Source organism: Cornus florida, unplaced genomic scaffold, assembly GCF_030987335.1.
Source record: "Cornus florida cultivar Cherokee Brave unplaced genomic scaffold, ASM3098733v1 CherokeeBrave_3.0.0_Hap2_Chr05, whole genome shotgun sequence".
Taxonomy (NCBI): domain Eukaryota; kingdom Viridiplantae; phylum Streptophyta; class Magnoliopsida; order Cornales; family Cornaceae; genus Cornus; species Cornus florida.
In genome coordinates, this window is record NW_026775575.1 from 66,662,561 (window position 1) to 66,688,924 (window position 26,364).

The window sequence follows — 26,364 nt, forward strand, 5'->3', positions numbered from 1 at the left end:
AGAGAGATCTCTCCTTATAGCTGTCATAGTTGCAATTGCACCACCAATCTCACTATAGTTAACTTTCTGCTAAGGAAAAAAATAAACTTGTCTATGGATTTTTGTTACCAACTAATGTGGCGATCATTGACAGAAGCACTTTAAGAATTGAAAGAGTGCATCAAAAACCAATCCTCTCCTATTACGTACTAATAAAGTTGGCATGAGGAGTGCTAACGATAATCGTAAGATACTCACCTCACTGAAAAAATTGTGAACTTGTGATTGGTTGAAAAATCAATCATAACAATTTATTGTAATTGATTTTTAACTAATCACCGTTGCTAGCACTCCTCAAGTTGGCATTTGGGCTAGCTACAAGTCTATATGAACTCATAAAGATCAACCACAGAAATAAAGTAATGGGCAAAAGCTAGCCCAAGGTTACTTATTATTTTTTTTAAAAAGTATATATATATATCCTAAGAGTAGAAGGCCTTCCTTTAACTAAAAAAAAAAAAAACAAAAGTTGAAGGCCTCCATAAGATCTCCTACCTAAATATGGAGCATTGCAAGGCTGGCCTAAGGCGAGAGAACAAAAACGCATATTCCTTTCACATTGTGCATGATATATATATATATGGCTAATTAAGCATTTTTATATATATATATATATATATATATTTCTATCTCATATAGGCATATCTCCCCTTTTGTTATGTTTCATTTGTAGGTTTGCTTTTAAAAAATGGCTAGGGATGGCCTGCGCAAAGTTGGAATGATCATGACACTATTCATTCCAAAACCCTTTTAACTACTATATGACACATATACGAATTATAAAGTCACACACACACACACACACACACACACACACATATATATATATAACCTTAGAAACGCCAAACTGATCATGGTTTTCAATCTTTACATGAAAAGGAGAGACTCCATTAAACCAAAGTCTCTGCACATGCTTCCCTCCACTCCCATGATAATTCTCACTCAATAACACTAAGTGGGTTGGTGGGGTGCACCCATCATTTTTCCAACTCAAAACTCTCCATGCAACAAAGTAAGTTATGGACTCTCTCACTAAACTATATAGCTAGCTACCATGCAATTCTGAGCCAACCCTATATATATATATATATATATATATATATATATATATATATATAGGTTATACTTTCTAGTCACCACCATAATAGATTTTTAATAATTAAAGCTCTAAAACATGCTTTGCTTCGCAGTCACGGAAACGTGTTGAAATGGGCACTATAATATGTGAATGTAAGACTGATTAATATGAATAAAAAAAAATAATAATAATAAAAAATAAAAAATAAAATAGAAATTTGAAAGGTTTAGGGTTGCACTGAATTGTATAGCACATTTTGCCGCAAACTAATGCTATGTTTAGGAGCATAAAATCGGTTCCTTAGATTTGAAATTTAAAAAATAATTGACTCCGATTCTTTACTCCTAAACGTAGCATAATTGTATTTGTAATATATATTTTCTATTAGGGAGGTTCTTATTAGATTGTCGATCGACCTCTTCATCAAGTGAGCCGAGAAATTGAACCCATCTGGCCTAGGCTACGTTTGTTACAAGATTAAGTGTTAAAGTTATATCATCTCCAACAGTTTAGAGTTCTTAAGATAAATGGTGATTAACGTGGTCGATCTGAGAGCAATATATACTCACCCTTGTATTAAAACTTTGTAAATCTTGTTTTGAAACAAAAACGTACATGTTATGGTTCAAATCTAAGTCACATAAAGCAGGAGTGAGAGTGAGAGCGAATTTGAAAGTGAGAGTGTGAGAGCAACAAAATTAAGTCATAAATAGTGAAAATTTGAGTCAGAGCGCGCTCGGAACATAAGAGCAGAAGCGCACTTAGAACGTAAGAACGACATCCGTTGAGAAGAATTGCGTTACTTAAATTTAAACTCTACTATTCTGTCTCCCAAATTTAATTCATAGCACTAGTTTATCAATTTTGTGCTAGATTTCTATAATCAAATTAGTGATATTAAAAGGATACATCATATTGGTTTTTTTTTTTTTTTCCTAATTAATAAATTAAGGGTACAGGGTGCCTGAGTGACACAAAATAGGTTAGGTAATAAAGGAGGTGCTACAAATTATAAGCTAGTAAACCCTACTTAGGTGAAGCTATATATAGTACTGTGAAATTAAGTTATGAAAGAAAAGTAATTGGTGTGGGAATTAATAATTAAGTGGGATATTTTCTTTCATTCTTTCTTTTGTTTATTTGGGAAGAAGGAAAAGCAGCGTGGAAGTTACTAAACAATTCTGTGGAAAATTGTGGGGGATCATTTTATATTTGCCCCACCTAAACTATGGGTTGTCAAGAATGGGCTTTGTGGGCCTAAACAGCCTCCAATCACATTTCCAATGCTTGGAGGCTTGTGGGGGTCCAGTAATATGGGGCTAAAGTTAACCCAACGGTGCAACTTGGATCCATTCACTCCACGTGGGCTCGTTGAGTCTATCCCAGTCAGCTCTCTTTCCCTGCCAGCTAAGCTTCTAATTATTTATCTATATTTTTTATTCCAGATATTTATAGCTTCCAATGGGCTTTTAAAGCCCATTTGTGGGCCCACAAAATCAGATGAGGATGATGAATTGATGCGTCACTTTCACATTGTTCCCTAATTCTCCCCTTAACTCTCTTGTTTGACTATGATTAGTAAAATTCCAAAACACACATATAAATATATAACCTCATATGTCTCAGTCTCAATGATAATGAATTTATCTTCTAGAAAAGCTCAATAATTCCATTAAAATTGACTCAAAATTTCTTGGATTTTCTTACCCTTTCTCTCTCTCATATATATATATATATATATATATAGAATTCACGGTTTAATAATTATTCCATTTCTCATGTTATTATAACACCTTAGTCATAGATTATAAATTCGAAATCGAAAATTACTTCTTTACAAAAACTGTATAATTATGTATAAATAATCTTTTCAAATGCCATAATATCGAAAGTCTCTTGCACTAAATTAGTTTTAGTTCTTATAAGGCAACTCAACTTAAATTATTTTGTGTCATATACATGTATTACTGCTTTCGATGTGCCATCTTCATTGTATTACTTATTTTGTACACTACAATAATTTCATATAAATTCTAAAAAGTCTAAACATAAATAAATTAAATAATGATTAAATACACCATAAAATAATAAAAATGCAGCCTTTGGGCTTATGATTTGAGAAAGACCCTTCAAGACCCATTAACTTCCCACTCACATCACGTGCACCTCTCATGCCCCCACCCCCCTATTTAACCCCCCTTCAACCCCCTCCTCTCCCTCCAAACACAAACTCCATTGTCTTCTCTCACCAAGTACATTTCAAACCTCAACACCTAGTCTCTCTCTCTTTCTCTCTCTCTATACATACACATATATATCTGTATATACTCTCTCTTTGGTCTTCCACCTGAGCTCAAAACCTATTCTCTCTCTCAAACCCTTCTGCAATATCTCACTCTCGAGCTGAAAATGTCAAGTGTTTCTGATCGAGAAGGCTTCTTTGCCCGGCGGTGTGTTTGGGTGAACGGTCCGGTGGTGGTCGGAGCCGGGCCATCCGGGCTAGCCGTAGGAGCTTGTTTGAGAGAACAAGGTGTACCCTTTGTAGTCCTCGAAAGAGCTGATTGTATAGCATCTTTGTGGCAAAAGAGAACCTATGATCGCCTAAAGCTTCACCTCCCAAAGCAATTCTGCCAACTACCCAATTTCCCATTCCCCAAACACTTCCCAGAATACCCAACAAAGAATCAATTCATAGACTATCTTGAATCGTATGCAAACCACTTTGAGATCAACCCACAATTCAATCAATGTGTTCAGTCAGCCAAGTACGACGAGGCTTGTCGTCTGTGGCGTGTCAGGACCGTCTCCATGGATGGTTTGGTCCGGTCTGAGGTCGAGTACATTTGCCAGTGGCTTGTGGTGGCCACCGGCGAGAATGCAGAGCGCGTGGTGCCGGAGATCGAAGGGATGGAGGAGTTTGAAGGTGAAGTCGTGCACGCTTGCGACTACAAGTCCGGTGACCAGTTCTCCGGGAAGAGAGTTCTTGTTGTCGGCTGTGGTAATTCGGGCATGGAGGTCTCTCTTGATCTTATTAACCACAATGCCAAGCCATCAATGGTGGTTCGGAGCTCGGTGAGTTTCATTTCTCTGTTAGGGATAATATTATAGGTGTGTGCGCATTTTCTTGAAATAACAGGGTACACTCTGTTTTTTGATCTACAGGTTCATGTACTACCTAGAGAAATCTTTGGGAAATCGACGTTTGAATTGGCGGTTATGATGATGAAGTGGTTGCCCCTTTGGCTGGTGGACAAGATCATGTTGATTCTGGCATGGTTAATTCTCGGAAACATAGAGAAATATGGGCTAAAACGGCCATCTGTTGGTCCATTGGAGCTCAAGAACACGAAAGGGAAGACCCCTGTTCTTGACATTGGCGCGTTGGAGAAGATCAAGTCCGGTGAAATTGAGGTTGTTCCGGGGATCAAGAGGTTCACTCGCGGTATGGTTGAGCTTGTTAGTGGCGAAACACTTGAAATTGATTCGGTTGTTTTTGCCACCGGGTACTGCAGCAATGTCCCCTTTTGGCTACAGGTGAGAACATGTTCCAAGTCCCCTGTTCTTTCATTTTCTTTTTCTATGACAGTTTTGACAGTTGAGATTTAAAATTTTAAAATATATATATATATATATATATATATATATATATATATATATAAATTCTTTGATTGATATTTTGATTTTTTAGAACATATGATGTGTTTGGATAAATGGGCTAATCTTTTTTTTGATTGATTATGTGTAGGAAAGTGAATTCTTCAAGGATGGTTTCCCAAAGGCATCATTCCCAAATGGGTGGAAAGGAAAGGCTGGGCTCTATGCTGTGGGGTTCACAAGAAGAGGGCTCTCTGGTGCATCATTAGATGCCATGAGAATAGCACAAGACATTGGGAAGGTGTGGAAAGAGGATTTAAATCAGAAAAACCGAAAAGTCCCTTCTCATCGACGCTGCATTTCTCGGTTCTGATCGCGTTTTTCCTTCCCTTTTGGTTCTTTGTTACATGGTGTAAAGATAAAGAATCGTAGAAACACACAGAAAGAATAGCATAGACACCAGCCCTCTCCAAAAAGCCCAAGTTTTGAGAGTTTTTGGGCATTTTGTATTCTGAGGATGATGAGGCTTCCTTTTTTACTTCTTCCCTTTTTTTATTTTTCTTTTTTGAAGTTTTATATGGTTTTTGTACAATTCAGTGATCAATTATAATGAAAAAGACCTTAAATTGTTTTTCAGTTCGTCACTCTCTTTCAACCCTTTTCTCTATAACTTTTTTTACCGTTTTCGTATATATTCGACAGTGTCAGGCCACCTCATAATCCATCATCGGACGCATATAGTTCCCTACCCCACATGCACTAAACAATTATCGAAAAAATTCATCGGGTAAGGTATAGTTTTGGTGAATGGTAGACTTAGAAGTGTGATCAAGTTATACGAGAGAATGTCCTTTCATGTCCAATTGTTTTCAAGTTCTACATCAAACAGTTATCAAGTTTTTATTCCAACTAATGATCAACGAATTTCAAAGGGAATGTCCTTTATGTCCAATTGTTTTCAAGCCTCTAATAAATCAAAGAGTTATCAAGTTTATGATTGCAGCTAGTGGGACAACTTAGATGATCTCAGTGTGTTGAGGCATTAATGAAACTGCTAAATTGCTAATACACATCATTTTCATCATCTGTGAAAGTTGAAACTGGTGCAACTTGTGGATGGTATTTCATCCTACATTATTTTCCTCCCACACCAATCAATTTTTTTTGAGTTATGGCCCACTGATTCAGTATCTTTGATCATCAACTTGCCGATCCACATCCGTCGGCAGATGGGTAGGGTCCTTCAAGGGCAATAAACCACAGCTCCACCATGTCCACCAGTGCCACTTTCTTCCTCTCTCTTCTTAGGATATTCATACAATATTTATTTATTTATTTTTCTCCTGACAAATTAAGAAAGCGACTTTCGAATATAGACACGCTCGCTCAAAGTTAAACTCTAGGATGAGTTCCAATTAAATAAAAGACTTGTCTAAAAGTCTCTGTTGCCTAGCATATAGATGTAACCACTGGCTCTCATTGAAGGTCATGATCAAATATTTCCTGTAAAGAACAAATTGAAGCTCATATAATGTTAAAAAAGAAGCTCAAAGTTAAACTCTAGGATGAGTTCCAATTAAATAAAAGACTTGTCTAAAAGTCTCTGTTGCCTAGCACATAGATGTAACCACCGGCTCTCATTGAAAGTCATAGTCAAATATTCCCTGTAAAGAACAAATTGGAACTCATATACTGTTCAAAAAGAACTTGAAGACTTCTAAATATGTAACGTGGACTATGTGACAATGATCTGTTTTAATGTCATTTTTAAAGTCCTAGTCAGAATGCAAAAAAGTTGATAACAATGGCTTCGCCCGGGTTCGAACCGGAGACCTTCAGTGTGTTAGACTGACGTGATAACCAACTACACCACGAAACCATGTTGTTCTTTAGTGGTTACGATATTATATTATCGGTGAATAGTCACTATTGTAGGGATTAGCTATTTGTTTTTATTTTTTAATATTTTTGTTGTTGACATTCATATCTTTGCCACATTTTTGGATCAGAAAAGAAGAGAGTAAATTAAAAAATTATTTTTACAACAAAATAGTAAGAGTAGTTATTTTGAGGAATTTCACCGAAACAAGAAATATGTTTTATGGCCCGTTTGACATGCGCTTTATTTTTGCCTAAAACAAAAATAATATTTTTGCTATAGAAATGTTTTGAAAAAAAATCGGAAGCACGGTTTGGGAATAATGTTTTATTATGAAAATGGATGAAATGTTTAGGGTCTGTGTTGCATTACTGTTATGGTTTTGGGTCATGAACAGTTGTTAAAAAAAAAAAAAAAAAAATTTACTTTTTGGTGTTTTGGTTTGGGCCACTGTTCACGAAGTGTTTTAGCACTATATAAAATAAAATAAGACCGCACCAAATATGTTTTTATTATCAACACTATAGCAGTCGAAAAATAAAAACAGTAAAGATAAAACGCATGTCAAACAGAACCTTAAGGTTTAAATTAATTCATTATTAAATTATGGTCTCGAATTTTTTTATGTGTGGACTAGATAATAGATGGTGTCTATTAGCCACGATAGAACCGAATGGTTGGTCAGAAAGAATATGCTCGTTAGTATGTCCATAACATAGGGGAGGATTTTGTTAGTTAACTCAATTTGAGGTCAGATTGAAAACTTTCAAATAAGAATAGTTTGTCTAAATTCGTCCAAACATCAAATTGGACTAGGGTTCAAGTTGGCCTAAGTTGTCCTTATCTCTATCACAAAGGAGTGGTTATATATGCGCTCAATTTGAGGTCAGATTGAAAACTTTCAAGTAAATAAAATTGTCTAAATTCGTCCAAAAATCGAATTGAAATTGGGTTCAAGTTGGCCTAAGTTGCATGCTTATCTCTCTATCACAAAATAATTGTTCATTTATTAAAAATAAAATTGAAAATTGACTTTTAAAGAAGACAAAGCATTAAATAGTTTATATATATTTTCATTAGTTTATTTATTGAAATCAAACACAGGTTATAGATTTTGTTATGTAAAATAGTGGGCCTAAAAGAATCTCACCCAACATGCCTCTACAACCCATACTTTAGTCTGGCTGGGCCTTTCTAGTAGGGCAGGATATTGGGCCGATGACCTCGGCCTAGTGTGTTTTCTTCACCATTTTCTTCTTTCGGAAAGGGCAAAAACAAAAAGAGTAAGAATGTCAATTTAACTGTTTTTGTTCGGTTCTAATGCAACTAGTTCAGATATATTCTTATCGAGTTAATAAGAATTAGAGACGAGTTCGAGTGGATTGTGAAAAACTTAAACACAATACGATTATTAATAAAATATTATATGAAAATATATTTTAGCATCTCACAAAGGGAAATGAATGACTCGAATTATTTTTCGTGCACGGTATTAAATTGAGGATGTAAGATAACAAATTAATGAACACCCGCTTACATGAAGGGCGGGTGTCCTCTACAAGCTGCCCTCCGAAATGTTGTGTAACCTGATGTATATATTTACACAATATTTATATAACATGTTATATCGACATACAATATTTCAATACCATATATATATATATATATATATATATTTTATTGACAAAAAAAAAAAAAAAGAAAAAAAAAGAAAAAAAAAGAAAAAAACTCACGCTCCCATTTATCATATGAAATTCGAACCCTTATTATCTCTTCGAGTGGTAAAGTAGATTGGCTTAAAGCCAATACCATTAAAATAAGAATTCAACATTTCTTTTTATACTCACTTGGTGTGCAGGAATGGAATGTCTATTCCTACCATTCATTTGTGTGACATGCAAATATAAAGTGAAAATGACCATTCCATTAAAAGAAAAACCATGAGAATGAAAATTTATTCTATAACTAAACTTATGAAATTGTCATTCCATTCTCAAGTGAATTTTTTTTTAAAAAAAATCAAATTCCTAAAAACCATCATGTTCCAAATCCAAAAACTATCATCACCATTGTCACCGCTTCCCAGGACGGCTTTGGATCACCGACTCCATTACCTTTCACCACTATCACTGTTGTCACTACCATTATTACTACCAACCCTACAACAACTTTTTATCTCTACCACAATCGTCACTGCCATCTACCACACCTTCATTTCTTTTAAAAAATTATATTAATTTTTTTGTCACTAAAAAGAGTAGGTGAGTATTTTGAAAATTTCATTTTGAAACTCATTGTATTGGAAATTTTTAATTAGTCCAAGTACATATTATCATTCTATTCTTGTATCTTACACGTTTTCTACTTGCAACCAAAGGAACGAGTATTATCTAATAGACATTATAGACTACTAATACTGAAGGAATAATGGTAGTGCTATAAAAATGGATCCAAACTATTTAGTAGTATCATTTTGGTTTCTGAAACAAACCTTCAAAACCCAAGAAAGACGAAAAAAGGAGGGTACAACCACCGTACACCAGAAAAAGGGGAAGAGAGATAAGTCAATGGCGAGCACGTCTGTTATGACAGGAGCTTTTGGCTCTGTTTCCCTCACTCCTTCTCCTCTTCATGCCAATTCTCTCTCTTCTCTCTCTCACCTTCCCAACAGTTTTATCTTTTCAAACAACAATCTCATATTCATCAGAAGCTCAAGGTTAGCCGTCCATGGCCCAAGAAAACTTGGACCCACCAGGATTCGACCAATGTCCGCTTCGTTCGGGTCTCGATTGGAGGACAGTGTGAAGAAGACAATCAATGATAACCCAGTCGTTGTTTACTCCAAAACATGGTGTTCGTGAGTACCAATCTACTTATTCACATCCCTTTACTGTGCTATTGGTGTAATTCTTGAATTCTTGCCTCATTTGATTGATAATTTTGGCGATTTGATGAATTGTGTTATGAATTGTTCGATTTTTGTGAAAAATTTCAAATGGGTTTCTTGGTTCTGGTGAAGGTATTCCTCTGAGGTGAAGACATTGTTCAACCGGCTTGGAGTGCAGCCACTCATAGTCGAATTGGACCAGTTGGGTACGTATGCTTCCTTCTATTAAGCTCACATATTCAGGACACAAATGTGTTTGTGTGTATATATTTATGGAAAAGGAAAAAAGAAAAAAAAAAGAAAAGTATTTATGCAACTGTTCAGTCATTTGAATTATTAATGTTCCATTTAATTCAAGAGTAATTGCATTGTAGTGGGTAGTCAATAATAGCTATATTTGGGCTTGATGTAACCTTGGTCACATAGTTCACAAAATGTGATTGACTGCAATCAAACTGAATTGCTGTTAAATTCATATGTGGAGAGGTTGGGGAAAGCTGCAACTTGGCTGGGTTAGGTTACAATGTGTTGAAGTATATCACGAGTCTTATGCTTGTGTTGAATAAAACCCCAAATGCTTGTGTTGACTAAAACCCCAGTAGGGGTTAAGGTTTATTGCTTATATCATATTGGGTTGAGTTGGGTTAGTTTGCTTCTTCAACTAATGGTCTAATTGATTCATTGGAATGATTGAAAACAACTTTTGGGGGAAGTAGATGAATGACAATAAGTTACAAGTGAGATCTTACATAATACATTTATTAGGTAACTCCAAGGGTCTAGCCTAATGGCAAAGCTCTCACCTCAGATCTTGGAGGTCGAGAGTTTGGACCCCCTTGGGGCCACCTCCAAGATTTTTTCTGGTAATTGCCTAGTGCGTGTGGGACCGGGGTTTGGTCACGACTTGAGATCCTCTAAGATCGAATTGGACCAAACCGAACCGTTAAGTTATATATAAAATTATATATATAATATAATATAATTCTACAATGGTTGAATGTTATCGGTTTTTTGAATTGTGGTGTTTGTTGTTTTCAATTAGTAGTTCGAAATGTATTAGGCTATTACCAGTTCTGAAGATGTTCACTAATTCATTTTAGTTCCAGAAGTGCAGAAAAGAATGAATGTATTAACTTTTGTTCTAGAAGTGAATGTATTAGTAGTTCTGAATGTGTTGGTTAACTTGGTTTATTATCGTGCATTTGGATTTTGAAATATGAATAGATTGGTGGGATGGAAGAAGCAGTACCTCTCCAATGGGGGCAGGGTCACTCTAATTAAGAGTACCCTTTCTTGCCTCCCCATGTATTTCATATCTCTCTTTCAGATTCCTTCTTCTGTGGCTGAGAGAATTAAAAGATTGCAGCACAATTTTCTTCTTTTTTTTTTTTTTTGGCAGGGGGGGGGGGGGGGGGGGGAGTTTTTGTTGGGATCAAGTGTGTTGTCCGATTCGGAGTGGAGGTTTGGAAATTAGGAGATTGCTGCCTTTCAATAAGGCTCTTCTTGGGAAATGGCTTTGGAGGTTTGGGGTTGAGAGGAGTTGGCTTTGGAGGAGGGTTATTGCGATCAAATTTGGAGAGAGTATAGGAGGATGGAGTTCTCTTGAGGTGCGTGGTCCTAGAGGGGTGGGGGTGTGGTCTTTCATCTGAAAGGGGTGGGATGAGTTCAGCAAACATGTTCGTTTTGGGATTCAAGATGGGACGAGGATCAGATTTTGGGAGGATCTTTGGTGTGGAGAGTGTCCTCTTGCTCTTGCTTTCCCTTGGCTCTTCAGGATTGCTTCTCATAGACAGGCCATGGTGGTTGACTGTTATCTTCTTGATAACGGGAGACTGACTTGGGATGTTCAGTTTAGGAGGCATTTTCAGGATTGTGAGATTGAGGAGGTCACTTGCTTTTTGGATTTGTTGTAACGCTAGGTGATTACAGTTGGGGATTCGGATTGTTGGCTTTGGGATCCTAACTCTCAGGGCCGTTTCGAGGTTCGGTCCTTTTTCAGGTGTCTTTCGCTTGGCTTTGGAGGTCCTTTCCCTTGGAAGTCTATTCGGCGGTCTAAGGCTTCTCTCAAGGTGGCCTTCTTTGCTTGGACCTCCGTCTTGGGTAAGATTATAACTCAGGATAATTTGAGGAGAAGGAATTAGGTGGTGGTTAATCGATGTTATTTGTGTCGGAGCGATAAGGAGACTGTGGATCACCTTCTGTTACATTTGCAGCATGGCTAGGGATTGTTTGGATTTAATGCTTGGTTTGTTTGGGATCCCTTGGGTCATGCCTCGCTCCTCTAGAGGGTTGATTGAGGCTTGGAGAGGTTTCTCAGTGGGGGCTCTCATTCAGGATGCTTGGAGGGCTGCTCCTCTTTGTATTTGGTGGTGTATTTGGCTCGAGAGAAATCGGCGCTATTTCGATGGAAAGGAGAAGCCTTCTTCTGTGCTTAAGTTTTCTTTTATTTCCACCCTTTTTTGTTGGGTTTCAGGGAGTATAGAGGAGATTGTTATTTTTTTGGCCTCTATGAAGGCTTGAGGCGCTTCTTGGCCTTTTGTTTGTCTTTGGGTTTCGCTCCCCTTCTTTAAAAAATTTTACTCATAAAAAAAAAAGAATATATCAGTAATAGGATAAATAATTAAAAAAAAAAAAAAAGGACCGTGGAACCGAACCAAACCGAGCCGGTGTTTCATGGTTTGGTTTGGTTCTAGATTTTCTAAAACCGTTAGGAATGGTTTGGTTCCAAAAAACTCTCAAACCGGTCCAAACCGAACCGTGTGCACCCCTAGAAAATGGGGCTTTGTATCTTAATTTTCAAAATGTAATAGTTAACAGATATGTATGTATGTTAATAGAAGTGTTATTAGGCCAAGCTTGGGTTGATAAGGTGCTTGAGGATTCCAAACCTCAACCTAGCCTTATGCAGGCTTGGGATTTTTTTACCTTCCTGACACAATATCTAAATTTGAGATCCAAGCTTATGCATGATCAAATTAGGTCCCGCTATTTTGAGGTTAAACTTAAATCCGCTCAACTTGCTGCCTCATGACTAAGTGATAATTTTTTATATATATACTGGAATCCGGAAGAAAAATTAACAGTGAACTAGAGATATTTATAGACTATAAAGCATCACTGGCTTTTGAAGAAGTTCAAATCTTTATTCAAATGTGGGACTAAAAGTGAAGGAAACTACTTTTGGTGGGGATGAGCTAGCACATGGAGGACTCTAAGGTACCTTGGGTTATTTGACTTTTGTTTTGCAGAATTTCTCTTTATGGAAAATCAATTTTATTGAAGAGTCTTCTCCAGGATAGCATTATCACGATTTATTGCATATCTGCAAGAAAATAACAAGAACCTTATTGGATATCTGACTCACAGCTACCAAAAAATCTTAGGTTCCATATGGTATCAAATATATAATCGGATATAGATATATAAAGGTGGAATATGTATTGGTACAGATGAAAGATAAGGAAGGCCATATTTCAGGTGGTGAATTTTATTTTCATCCCTGAGTGTCCTTGAATTGGTATATTGCTTGAATGTGTGCCATTTACCTCTGTTTGTGTATGTTCTCATAGTAGTAACCTACATATATTTCACAAGATGATAGCTTTTCAGTATCCTGCATGCTCAGATGGCACAGTGAACTTGTTTGAACAGGTAACCAAAAGCTTACTCATTGGGTAATAGTGCTGCTAAGAATCCCATCGAGAGACGATGCTGTATTGTAATGTTTCTTATGCATGTATTTTATTAGGCAAATGAAGTAATTATTAACTTTTTCATGTTCATCATTAATAATTTTTGTATGTAAATTAGATCATGTACCTATAATTCTAACATTTATTCTCAGTCTGTATTTTTACCCATTTGATGGAAGATGAAGTCGCAGATGATGGAAGATGAAGTCGCAGATGAGCATTATTTGGCCATTCTAATAATTTAAAATGCCGCTTTGATTCTAGTCTTGCATATGTTTATAAGTTCCTTCTTGCTTTCAGGCCCCCAAGGACCACAACTGCAGAAAGTGCTAGAAAGACTTACTGGGCAACATACTGTCCCGAATGTTTTTATTGGTAAGAAATGCTGTTGCTATAAGTAATATTTCCTCTAACAAAATCTGAGCATACTTTGTTGAACATGGAATACTGTTCATTTGGATATATATTTTTTCTTTATATTCATTCTTCAAACCAACGTGGTGAATATTAGTTCTTTAATGAGTAAAGCATAAACTGATGACAAGAATAACTATTTACAGAAAGATGGCTGTTTCGATTAACTATTACACTAGGTCAATCTTAGGTAAATTGCCAGGGGAAAAAAAATTCTTCCGTTAAATTGCTCTTTTCAGGATATTAGCTGCAGTATTTTCGTCTGCTAGCTGTTACTTAAGAATAACCCTGATCTGACCCTCCCTAACAGGCCATGTTGTTTTCTACAACAGTCCCGTACCCATATGGTCTCTAGATTATGTGTCAATCTATGTGTGGGGACAAGACAATAACCCTGATCTGCAACCCTCCTCAACAGGCCATGTTGTTTTGTACAATGGTCCCATATGGACTCTAGAATATGTGTCAATCTATGTATGGGGACATGACTCCCATGTTACGCGTGGCACCTAGATAGCTTACACGCGATAGTCCATAACGTATGGATATCTCTATGAGATAGATGTATCCATATTGGATATCGATACTCCTCGAATACTCGAAGATGTTTGATACTTCCTCGATGTATACATGATTTGAAAATAACAATTTTAGTTTTGAATGTTTATCTTATAGAAAATTGATACTTCACTCCAGGGACTTGTTTATTACGTCTTGAACAGGTTTAGGGAAAACATAACAAGGATTTTAAGTATTTAGGCTTCCTTAAAAGTAGAAGAATTGAGATGTAATGATCATTTCATGTCTAATTTAGTCCAAGCATTATGTCCATGCAACACCAGTGGGCCACTAGCCCAATGGTATAACCCCTCCTCCCTCAAAGGGGAGGTGAGGGGCTCGAGTCCCATAGTGGGCAATTTGTGAAATTTGTGTGTGAGTGCTTACCTAACCGAAAAAAGAAAAAAAGTCCATGCAACATAACTATCAACTTGTTGAAATGTTCTTAATAACATAAATAATACATTAAATATGTTTTGATTTTATACATATCAAGTTATCAACATTAATAAAAATAGGGTGCGTGAGTTAGAAGTAGGAAAAACCACTAATAGTATTTAAAATGTTTGATTATTTTCTCTTTTTTCGGTCAATGAAGCTTATCTTCTTACTGACCAAAAACATTAATTCAATATACAATTATACATACATATTTATTGCCATGTCTTTGATTTGTATCCTATTTTTCAAGAACTTTTATATTGTCGTGTTTGTAATGTGCCGTATCCATATCTTGTATTTGTATCCATACTTCATAGATGGCACTATGATAGTGATCCTGATCCACGATTCCACATTGTGACTTGTCTTTATGCATCTCGAGCTTGATGGTCGAGGTGAAGGTAACATGAACAATGTAGTATCGCAAGGTCCTCTAGCTCTCAAATTTCATCTTATTATTTTCTTTTATTATTGATGAAATTTTATATTCAGATCACACTTGAATGGTTTGAAGTAAAGATTCTATGACATACTTGAGGTGGAAGCATTCAATGTGGGTGCTACTCATCTACTACGACCATTGTCTCTCGAGGAACTTAGATTTTTTTAATAGGGTGTGTTACCTTCAATGGGCTCGATTGCACACCTTTTTAGTTGTGTAATATGTCTCAGTGACGGCAGCCTCATTTTTATTATTTTTGTGGGTCTAGCTGCAGACCTTGCCATTTTCTCCATAAGCACACGATCTCCAATAAGGGCCTCAAACATATGACACTGGATCTCTCCTCAATAGGTAAGCCTCACAATTGGCATCTATATCACAAGGACCTACTCTGTACCAATAATACTCATTGCCTCTCCAATAAGCGTCTTTGAAGACTTAAAGAGTAAAGACAAGAGACATCTTGATGTAACTCGTACCGTCATATGTTGCCTGAGTTGGAAATAGGACCTTAGGGGGCACAACTTGATGTATGGCTTGTTGTCATGGCTTGTTTTGAGGCATGCAGATACGGCATATATTCCCACCTGGGGTTAAGTGGACACAATCCATTCGAATCCTATGGGCACACCTAACTTATTGAGGTCTACCACACCTCAGCTTGACTCAGAGAGAGAGAGAGAGAGAGAGGAGAGTGAGAGAGAGAGTTCAGTTGACCTTTGCTCTTATAACATGGCTACAGTTCTACACTATGATAGGCAGCGTGGACTATGAGAAATCACCACCCAAGGGACTGCCTATTAATACGTGGAAGTATCCTATTACGTCTTGGTGAAGCTTATAAAGGAAGCTTGTTGGCTCTACAGTTGAAGTTGTCTACGCTGTAGATGCAATGTCATCCATACCTCATGCCAATTGGATAGCCCAACGCATGTGGAGACATCCAATTTGTTTTAGATAGAGGTGAGTATAGTGACCTAAGAGGCCCGTAATGTGTGCATGAGCACTGATTTGTTCCTCTTAAACTATGAAGAGGTCCCTGCATTCTACACTTAGGGGGATCAGAGGCATCAGACTGGGATCTTGACTCATTCATACTCCTTCAGTTAGACCTTGGGATTACCTTATCCTCCTCACCTTACCTTACCTTGAGGTATAGAACCTGAGGAGTCTTTATTGACCTCGTCTTTCTCTCTCTCTTGCTGGTGAGTCGGTCTTGATTTCTACCCTAGTCCAACACACCTGGGATCTGTCCTGCTTATGTATGGTACCATCTCTTTCCTAATCATCTACTAGAATCCACAAAATGTAAAAATTCTGGCTCTTTTTCATTGCTTCTACCCTTCGATTTAAGGTATAGTTTAAACTTCTCTAGACTCAAACAGTTAATTCTGCTTGTCTTTAATCCGATGTACAGTGTAAAACCTTGATGTCTGATCAAGATTAAACATGTTTGAAGGTGAAGGATCCCGTAAAATAAGTTGTAAAAACTGATTTGGTAAGAGCAATCAGTGTTTCTTTCATTGTTTACTGTTTTTGTCAGATTGGCTAGCGGAAGAAAAGTTTCTGTGGGTTATCATTTGGTCAAACTTAGTGGAAGAAAAGAAATATAATTCTCTGTTGGGATTTAATTTGTGGGTTTAACATATTTGTGGGCTAGGAAGCATGGACACGGCTAAAAGGGCAAAGAATCCATGTTGCACACCAACACGCACTGGACACACCCCTACACATGTCAGACACGCCAAAAACGTGTGTTGTTTTTTTTTTTTTTTTTTTTTTTTTTTTTTAATATTCGAACACGGCACCGGGCTCCCCTCCGCCGCTTATTGCATTCTTGGATATTTTAAAGAAAGTCTTAGAAAGAAAGCTAGGTTTGAAGTGTAAATATGAAGAGTTGTTTAATAGCTTTCACTAATATGGTAGTCATTACATAATTACTTAAAAGTTGTTGTTTTATAAAACAATTTCATATTAAAATAATCAGATATTTAGGTTTATATGTTAGTTCAAAGGTCCAAAGTTCAAACTATTGCATGATCAACTTTGGCTCTCTCTCACCAACCAAGGTTCGCTGCTGGTGGATGGTTGCTCTCTGTCTCTCTCCTCTTCATCCTCTTTTCTTTCTTCTTCTTCACAAACCCTGAATCTTCTTTCTTCCTTTTTTTCCCCTTTCACAACAAAATTCCTTTTGTGTCTGTTTTTCCTTTCTCCTCTTGTTTCCATGAACTTTTTCTCTTCAATGGATTCTTACCTTTATTTTAACTAACCCTAATTCTTTTTCTAACAAAACCCTAATCCTCTTTGTTTTTTTTTTCTCTTTCTTAATATTCATTCTATCTTTCTTTCTTTTTCCCAGCAAAACAGAATTTTTTTTTTTCATTATTAGGTTGATAAAAAATAATATTACTCTTAGTTTCTTAAAGTACAACATCATATATATATATATTATTTATTATTTGCCGTGTCCTTGTTGTGTCATCCGTTTCCGCGTTTCTTCGTTTGCGGGCCTTGGTATAGGTAGTGGTCTTGGTGAATAAAGCTCTTGCTGTTAAGTGGCTTTGGATAACCTTTGATAGAAGACAGCCTTGACAATTCTTCCTTCCTCTACTTCCCTTGGTTCAGGCTCCTCCTTCTTCCCAAGTTGGTCCTTTTAGAACTTTTTACTTTCAGCTCAATCTTAGTGATTGTAAAGTAACTCATTTCCTTACTTAACAGTATAAAGTTTACATCTTTTTTGCCTTCATGAGCAGGGTTGGGTGAAGGATCCTATGACTCCATTTATTTGCAAGTTCTTTTTTCAAGTTTTATCTCACCATGACTTAATGTTCTAGTTTTGCATGCATAATTATTTCAGAAAATGAAATCACTGCCAAATTGTCAAGTTGCCATTTGGACCTTTTGCAAAACAGAAGAAAATATAGAGGCTTGTCCATGAAATCTTGTTTTAAATGCTAATCTCATGGCAAAAAAACTTTTTCTTCTGCACTGTCGCCCTCCTCTTTGTTTTTTGTGTTTTTGTTTTTGGGTTAACTCTTCTGGAGTTGTGGCTATTGGTTGGTTCAACAAAAGGAATTTCCTTCCTTCAAGTATTGTTACTTCTCTGGTTTGGTTTTTGGAAGGGGCATGGTGCATTTGAATGATGCTGTCTTAGCTGCTTATAGGTGGTTAAGTTTTAAAATTTTTTTTTTTCCTGAATGGGTTGATTTTATTTTATTTTATTGAAACAAATATATACAATGATGGTACATGTTCAAAATCATGAGATAGAGATAGAGAGAGAGAGAGTGCAGACTTTGTGTATTTCATATCATCCTCAACCCTAAGCCTACATAGGCTTATATAAAGATACAAGACTAACCTAATAACACAAAGGCCCTACCAACTATATGTAATTACATAATGACCCAACATAAGTGTATATATATATAAATATAAACATTCTAACACTCCCCCTCAAACTGGAGAATATATATTAAATAATCCTAGCTTGGAACAGATAGTCCTTAACCGGTTATGACCCAATGCTTTGGTAAATATATCAGCTAATTGATCTTCAAACTTCACGAATGGAGTAGAAATGCTCCCACATAATATTTTTTCTCGAATGAAGTGACAATCAACTTCAATATGTTTGGTCCTCTCATGAAACACAGGATTTGATGCAATGTGAATGGGTTGCTTGATTATCACAGAATAATGGAGTAGGAGCTTCAACTGTCAACCCAAGTTTTTTTAGAAAATGTTGTATCCATGTCAACTCACTAGTGGTATGGGCCATTGCCCTGTACTCAGCTTCAGCACTAAATCGAGCTATTACCGTTTGCTTTTTACTTTTCCATGTAACAAGATTTCCTCCTACAAATGTGCAGTAGCCTGTAGTAGATCTCCTATCTGAAGGAGAACCAGCCCAGTCAGCATCTGTAAAACCTTCCACCCTGAGATGACCATTTGATTTATATAGTAACCCAAAACCTGGAGCTTGCTTGAGATATCAGATAATCCGAAGAACAGCAATTCAATGTGGCATTCTAGGAGCTCCCATGAACTAACTTACAACACTAACTGCATATGAAATATCAGGTCGAGTGATAGTGAGATAATTTAATTTCTCAACAAGGCAACAAAATCTGCCCGGGTCATTAAATAGATCACCCTCATCAGACACAAGTTTTGTATTTGAATCTATAGGAGCATCAACCGGACGACCACCCAACATACCTGTTTCTTCTAATAAGTCCAACACATATTTTCGTTGAAATAAACTTATACCCTTCTTAGGATCTAGCAACTTCAATACCCAACAAATACGTAAGTTTACCCAAGTCTTTAGTGTGGAATCAATGTTGCAAAAACAACTTCAACTTAGCAATGCCTTTAGAATCATCACCTGTGATCACAATATCATCTACATACACCACAAGAAAAATGAAGCCAACTTTAGTGCGCTGGTGAAATACTGAATGATCGGTCTGGCATCTGTTAAGACCAAATTTTAATGCCACCTTAGAGAATTTTCTACACCAAGCCCGTGAAGATTGTTTCAATCCATACAAGGCCTTTTTAAGGCGACAAATAGTGTGACGATACTCCCCCCTGAGCAACAAACCCAGGTGATTGCTCCATATAAATCTCTTCTGCTAAGTCACCATGCAAAAAGGCAGTTTTAACGTCTAATTGAAACAGAGGCCAATGTCGATTAGCAGTAAGAGAAATCAAAACACGAATAGAAGAAATCTTAGCAACGGGAGCAAACGTCTCATCATAGTCAACACCATAAGTCTGGGTATAACCTTTTGCAACAAGACATGCTTTTAAACACTCAACGGAACCATCTGGAAGATACTTCACAATATATACCCATCGACAACCAACGGGTTTGGCACTTGGGGGTAATGGAACAAGATCCCACGTGCCATTCTGATGCAAAGCATCCATTTCATCTTGCATTGCTTTCCTCCAGCCCGAATCAGACAAAGCAGCCTACACAGTCTTAGGAACAAATGTGGTAGACAATCGAGATGAAAAACAAGAAAAGGATGGCGATAAGGAATTATAAGAGATATAATGAGCAATGGGATGATTAGTGACACAAGATCGAGTACCTTTACGAAGTGCAATAGGCAAGGAATCAGACACAGCGGATGGTGTTAGATCCAAAGACTCTGAAGATGATTGAGGACGCATGACAGCAGCGACAACCTTTATGAGAATGAGAGTATCCAAGAAATACACACTTTGTGACACGTGGGTCTAGTTTATCAAAACCAAGACCAAGATTGTGGACATAACATACACATCCAAAAACTCTAGGAGTAAGAGAAAACAAAGGAGAATCAGGAAATAAAATAGAATGTGGAGATTTACCATTTAATACAGAGGACGGCATACAGTTAATAAGATGACAGGCAGTAAGAACAGCATCACCCCAAAAACGTTTAGGCATATGCATGTGAAACAAAAGAGCACGAGTTACTTCTAATAGGTGTCGATTCTTACGTTCTGCAACTCCATTTTGTTGAGGAGTATAAACACATGAATTTTGATGAATAATTCCTTTATCACTAAGATATGTATCAAAGGGGGCTGAAGAATATTCCTTAGCATTATCAGAACGTAGAACATGAATTGGACATCCAAACTGAGTTTTGATTTCTTTTCGAAATTTTTGAAAAATTAAAAATAACTCGGAACGATTTTTCATTAGAAACAACCAAGTCAAGCGAGAATAATCATCCACAAATGTCACAAAATAATGAAATTTATTGATTGAAGAATACTTTATTGGACCCTATACATCTGAATGAACCAAATGAAAAGGACTAGAGACACGATTATTAACCCTAGACTTGAAAGACACGCAATGATGCTTGCTAAGTTGACAAACTTCACATGATAAGGACTTCAAATGACTAAGACTAGGAACTTAACGCTGCAAAACTTGAAGTGACGAGTGACCAAGACGACAGTGCCACTGGAATGGAGACAGAGAAGATTGAAGAGCCATAGGATAAGGTGCAATATCAAAGTAATATAAGCCACCAGCTTCATGCCCCGTACCAATCTTCTTTTTCGTCTTGAGATCCTGAAACCACAAGAAGTAGGATAAAATGTAACAAAGCATTGGAGAGATTTAGTAAGCTTACTGATAGACATTAAATTAAAGGGAAACTGAGGAATATATAAAACAGACGAGAAAGACAATGAATCACTAAGTTGAGTTGTCCCCAAACCTGAAACCTTAGTGGATGAACCATTAGCAAGAGTAACACTTTGAGAAGGAGGTACATAATTAAAGTCAGATAGAAGAGAAGAACATCCAGTCATATGATCGGATGCTCCAGTGTCTATGATCCAAGGACTGCGAGTGGAAGACAACAGACATGTGGGTGTAATACCTGACTGGGCAAAAGTAGCCGTGGAAGATGGATTAGATGCTTGCTGATAAGACAAAAACTGAGGATACTCATCACGTGGAACAGGGACCGTATCTGATTCAGCTCCGTGGTGAGATCCAGAAGAAACATCATTTTTAGAGGAAACTTGATTTGTATAACTAGATGGTTTGCCATGAAGGTCCCAACAAAAATTCACAGTATGATTAGAAAGGCCACAATGAGTACATTTTCATGATTCCCTGCCACGGCCATGTCCTCCTTGCGAATCACGACCACCACGTGTGGAGTGTCCCCCACGACCTCCACGATAAGCATTATGTTCACCCTTTGAAACTACCAATGCTGAACACTCACCACTCTGCCCATTATTCAAATTTGAGGTGCCACTTGCAAGTGTAGCTTGCTGAAGTCAAGAAAACACATCAGCAAGAGATGGAAGTGTGGGATTGCCCATAATTTGTGCACGAATAGGCTCATATGCTGGCGACAAACCAGTAAGAAAACAGACAACATTAAAGTCCTTGCGTTGTTGTTGCATACTTCGAACATCAGAAGCAATGGGTTGATACATATTCAACTCCTCACAAACTCCCATAACTTTTGAATAATACTCTTCTATACTGTGATTACCCTGTTCACGATTGAAGTACTGCTTACAGAGCTCATAATCACGGGGTGATATTACCTGTCCCATAATACAATTGCTTCAACCTCTCCCATATCTCCTTGGCAGTATCCAAATAAAGTGATGTTGAACTGATTTGGGGTTCAATACTGGTTAACATCACAGAGATGATCTGAGCATCTTCCTTTTCCCATGCATCAAAAGAAGCATCAGTTTCATTTATTTTATCTTTAGTCAGATGACTACCAAGACCTTTACCTTTGAGAAAATTGCAACAGATTTAGCCCATAATATGTAATTCTTCCCATTGAGTTTAACAGAAGTCATAGGAGAATTAAAACTTTATGTGGGAGAAAGCAAATCTGAATTGGACGCCACGTTGAACCCACCAAAACAAAAAAAATGCAGAATCTGTATTCTGGCCAGATCTGGGCAAACGGGTCGGGTCCCTGCTATCCCAGTTTTAGTAAACCAGGATTGGAATAGCTATCTCGGTTTTAGTAAACTAGGGTTAGAATAGCATAACCGTGTAGCCAAACACGGTTCTTCTTCTTCACAACTTCATAGACGCTGGGGAATAACACAGTGGAGGCAACGGCGACCCAGTCACAAGCAACGGCCGAATCAATAAGCAGTGACCACACTGAATCAGAACCTCTGCAACTTCCGGCCAAAAAGAACCACGAATCGATGAACCTCACCTCTGCAAATAAAGACGGTAGATGTGGGCGAGCTCGCTGACAACCAAAGCGGCAATGACGATGATGAACGAGGCTTCAGATTTGACAACGACGAACGAGGAGCTCTTAATCTTACCGGCAACGACGAATGAGGCAGAGACACCAACACCACAATCGCGATTCTGATCTTATACAAGAACAACACAATTACAGTTTCCCACCCATGAATTCGTATTGCTCTGATACCATGTTCAAAATCATGAGAGAGAGAGAGAGAGAGAGAGAGTGCAGACTTTGTGTATTTCATATCATCCTTAACCCTAAGCCTACATAGGCTTATATAAAGATACAAGACTAACCTAATAACACAATGGCCCTACCAACTATATGTAATTACATAATGACCCAACATAAGTGTGTGTGTGTGTGTGTATATATATATATATAAACATTCTAACAGTACAAAAATAGAACAGTGATCATCAGAGAGGATCACTTAAGAGAAATAGAAAACAAAAATGGAAGTGGCATGCCCTAGAACCAAAAGACCAGTCCAGAAGGACAGTGACACAAAAGATACAAGCTAACATAAAAAAATAAGGTCTAAATCTGAAATAGTTAGACCAGCAGAAAATAGACTCTCATGACAAGCGTCCATGGCCACCTTGTGTGGACTGTGAGCACCTCCATCATCTCCACCATGGAATCTTTTGTTTCTTTCATTCCGTAAGCTCCAAAGGATTGAAGTGAATAGGCTTTTCATAAGAGTGCTTTTCAAGGACTGACCTTTGGTATCTTCAATGAACCAATTCAGCACGTCAGAGAAATGATGATACAGAATAATCTCTTCCCAGTGACAAGTTTGCATGAACCAGTTCCACACCTCTTTGGCATATGGGCAGCACCAGAAGAGGTGATCTCTAGAATCAGAGTCAGAAAAACAATTGTGACATATGGCTGGTCCAATGTAACCCCTCTTTCTGGACTGGTCTTTTGGTTCTAGTTTAGTTTAGTTTTACCACCTTGGAAAAGGACCAGTTAATTACTTTATTGATTTTTTATGGTTACCGCTTTCGAAATAAGGGTCAACTAGAAACTGGTGTGCCTAGTGTGATCATTCCCATTCTATGGAACCTTGGTGGTTTTGGTATTTCTTGTTTAAAGTATGCAATTTTATCTTGTAATTACTAAGTTTTATGATCACCTGGATCTATAGATCACCATAAAAGGAGTCATTTCTTTTCTTTTTCAAGCTTCCCCTCTAAAAGTGGGTAATACCTTGGTGACCTTTAAAGAATCTGTCTTTTTTTTTCCTTTTCTTTTTCTTTTTTTTTTTCCCTGAATGTGTTTTCATTTTATTGATACAAATAAATCATATAAGTATAGATGATAAAGCAATCAGAACTGATCACAACGAGAAAGAAATGAAGAGACTAGTTCAGGGGCTACCTTCAGAGGCTGTTTTTTTTGTTTTTTTTTTTAATTAAATACAACAAAAAGCAGGACAATTATTTTTTAATTGCCATGACTGTCTAATGGACTCAAATTTTTTTTAACAGTGAAAGAGATGACTTTAAATTATGCAGTTGCTCTCATTGGATGGATGAAGGATGTAGTGTTCTTCCATCTCATTTGAGAAATCTCGGATCTAGATCCTATTTTTGGAGGCAATATTTCTTTGGTCACTGAGTGATCAATTGTGAATTGACTCTATTGCTAATTGAGGTGTAGTTACTCTTCTATAATTTAGGGTTCATGTCCATCCCACTTGATGGTGTTGGTATCTTATTTTGAATTGAATCTATTACTAAATAGGTGTAGTTATTCTTCTAGAATTTAGGGTTCATGTCCACCTTACTTGACGGTGTTGGTATCTTATTTGGTCACGGAATGTTCTCTTTTCCTTCTTTTTATGTTCCATTATTGTATTTGTGAAGAAGTCCTTGGCCTTCCTCCTCGACATATCCCTTCTCTTTCACAAAGTTTCTCGTTACAAAAAGAATGCAGTCGCTGTGGCCATTGTGTGTGTAAATCATTGTGCATACCAGTTGAAATTTCAGTGATAAAATGCTTCAAAACAAAATAATCACCACTGCAAAAGTAATGGGTGCTAACATAGCAATATTATGCTGCTGGAGGATGATGCTTTGACTAACTATTCCTTCGATAAAGGGAGAGTAACTAGATTCTAGTTTAGTATATGTTATTGTTGTATCAGACGCTAAATCTCTTTTCTATATGTCATAATATTCTTAAATTTATTTTACTTGATTTATAGTGAGAATGACTGCTAATATATATATTTTTACCTTGATTAGGGGGCAAGCACATCGGTGGTTGTACAGGTACCTTGTTTAACTGTTTTGTTTTCTCATGATACCTGTGCTATAACAGAACTTTTATGTTTAAATGGTCCTCAATTATGTGCAGCCTTACTTTTAAGGCCGTGCCTCACATTTATTTATTTTGTTAAGTATGTGCCTCACAATTCTATGACAAATTTTAAAAGTGATTCTCATGATACTGCATGAGTGACAAAAACTTCATGTGTTCTTTAATCATTGTTATAGTTTTTTTTCCCTCTGATTCTCCTTGTTGAATTTTGTCATCACCTTTCACAGTCTACTGGCTTCCCAACCTATTCACCATACTAGTAGTTTTAACTTTTAATTATGAGAAATTTAGCCTTGCGATTGTCTCAAGTTTACTTGCCTGGGTGCTTGGCAATTTGGTCAAGTCACTTGTAGAAGATTTTGTTACTTATAGAATTACTGAAATCTACCTTGATTTATAAAATAAAAAAAATTAAAAAAAAAAAATGAATTTTTGAAAATGGAGGGTAAAGGGATTACCTTTGAGTTCTTTACATATAATATTGTCTTGTTTTCTCTTGCGAGTGCTCCCCTTCCAAGCGCCTTTAATGAGTTCTTACTTATCAAAAAAAAGGGATTACCTTTGAGATTTTGAATTTTAGTGTTGTTTATTTGATGCAGATACTGTTAAGCTACACCGGAAAGGGGAACTTGAATCTTTGCTGTCAGAAGCTAGCACCAAAAAGACAGAGAGTTAGCTTGTTTGATCTTATTATCATCCGTTGAAGGACCTGCTCTCTTCGCTATATCGAGAAGAAAAATTATTTTTATTGATATTAATTCATTCTAAAGTATCAGAAGTGATCTTCATGCTTCTCTCCAATGTTATTGTGTATTGGCTTCATAAAAAGTTACTGACAGTACACATCTGTTGCATGTGAACATTGGTTTCTTATTTATTTGCATAAGCCTTCAAATATGACTCTGAAGAATGTTGTATGGAACTGAATTGTTCTAGGATGTAGAGAACTGTCAATTTACTGATTGAATGAATAAGATTTGCTTCTTATTTGTTATATGAGTAATCATTCTCTCTCTCATTCTCTCTAGTTACTTTGAACTTCATTTTCTTGGTTTTTATTTGGTTATCAGTGTTGCACTAGTGTTTGCTTGTTTGTTTGCTTAAGTATTCAACTCTGACAGTGGAACTAAAATGGTGAGTTCACTATATCGTTTGATGCAGCGTACTGTCAACTTTTCTGATTGAACGAATATTCTTTTCTCCTTATTTGCATATTCACTAATCTCTTTCTGTGTCTGAACTT

At 36.8% G+C, this 26,364-nt stretch overlaps 2 protein-coding genes and 1 non-coding gene across 3 annotated transcripts; 2 read left to right on the forward strand and 1 right to left on the reverse strand.

Annotated features, from left to right (window-relative positions):
* The first annotated feature begins 3,353 nt into the window (after window positions 1–3,353).
* LOC132306706 (probable indole-3-pyruvate monooxygenase YUCCA8) lies at window positions 3,354–5,347 on the forward strand. The gene is made up of 3 exons (XM_059804227.1): window positions 3,354–4,189; window positions 4,280–4,651; window positions 4,863–5,347. The coding sequence occupies exons 1-3, from the start codon at window positions 3,527–3,529 to the stop codon at window positions 5,082–5,084; spliced, it is 1,257 nt and encodes a 418-aa protein (XP_059660210.1). The 5' UTR covers window positions 3,354–3,526; the 3' UTR covers window positions 5,085–5,347.
* A 1,169-nt stretch (window positions 5,348–6,516) lies between these two features.
* TRNAV-AAC (transfer RNA valine (anticodon AAC)) lies at window positions 6,517–6,590 on the reverse strand. The gene has a single exon. It is a non-coding gene; the product is annotated as a tRNA-Val (tRNA).
* Window positions 6,591–9,004: 2,414 nt separating this feature from the next.
* On the forward strand, window positions 9,005–26,115 carry LOC132306707 (glutaredoxin-C5, chloroplastic). The gene is made up of 5 exons (XM_059804228.1): window positions 9,005–9,447; window positions 9,610–9,683; window positions 13,470–13,544; window positions 25,046–25,072; window positions 25,721–26,115. Exons 1-5 carry the CDS (start codon window positions 9,035–9,037, stop codon window positions 25,795–25,797), a joined length of 666 nt encoding a protein of 221 aa, XP_059660211.1. The 5' UTR covers window positions 9,005–9,034; the 3' UTR covers window positions 25,798–26,115.
* The last annotated feature ends 249 nt before the right edge of the window (window positions 26,116–26,364 follow it).

Bases quoted from the DNA above. Each gene is read 5' to 3' on its own strand.
- LOC132306706 (XM_059804227.1), top strand. From the start codon at position 3,527: ATGTCAAGTGTTTCTGATCGAGAAGGCTTCTTTGCCCGGCGGTGTGTT. The intron at 4,190-4,279 runs GTGAGTTTCATT...TTTGATCTACAG, and splicing joins CAATGGTGGTTCGGAGCTCG to GTTCATGTACTACCTAGAGA. The intron at 4,652-4,862 runs GTGAGAACATGT...GATTATGTGTAG, and splicing joins ATGTCCCCTTTTGGCTACAG to GAAAGTGAATTCTTCAAGGA.
- LOC132306707 (XM_059804228.1), top strand. From the start codon at position 9,035: ATGGATCCAAACTATTTAGTAGTATCATTTTGGTTTCTGAAACAAACC. The intron at 9,448-9,609 runs GTGAGTACCAAT...GTTCTGGTGAAG, and splicing joins TACTCCAAAACATGGTGTTC to GTATTCCTCTGAGGTGAAGA. The intron at 9,684-13,469 runs GTACGTATGCTT...TCTTGCTTTCAG, and splicing joins AGTCGAATTGGACCAGTTGG to GCCCCCAAGGACCACAACTG.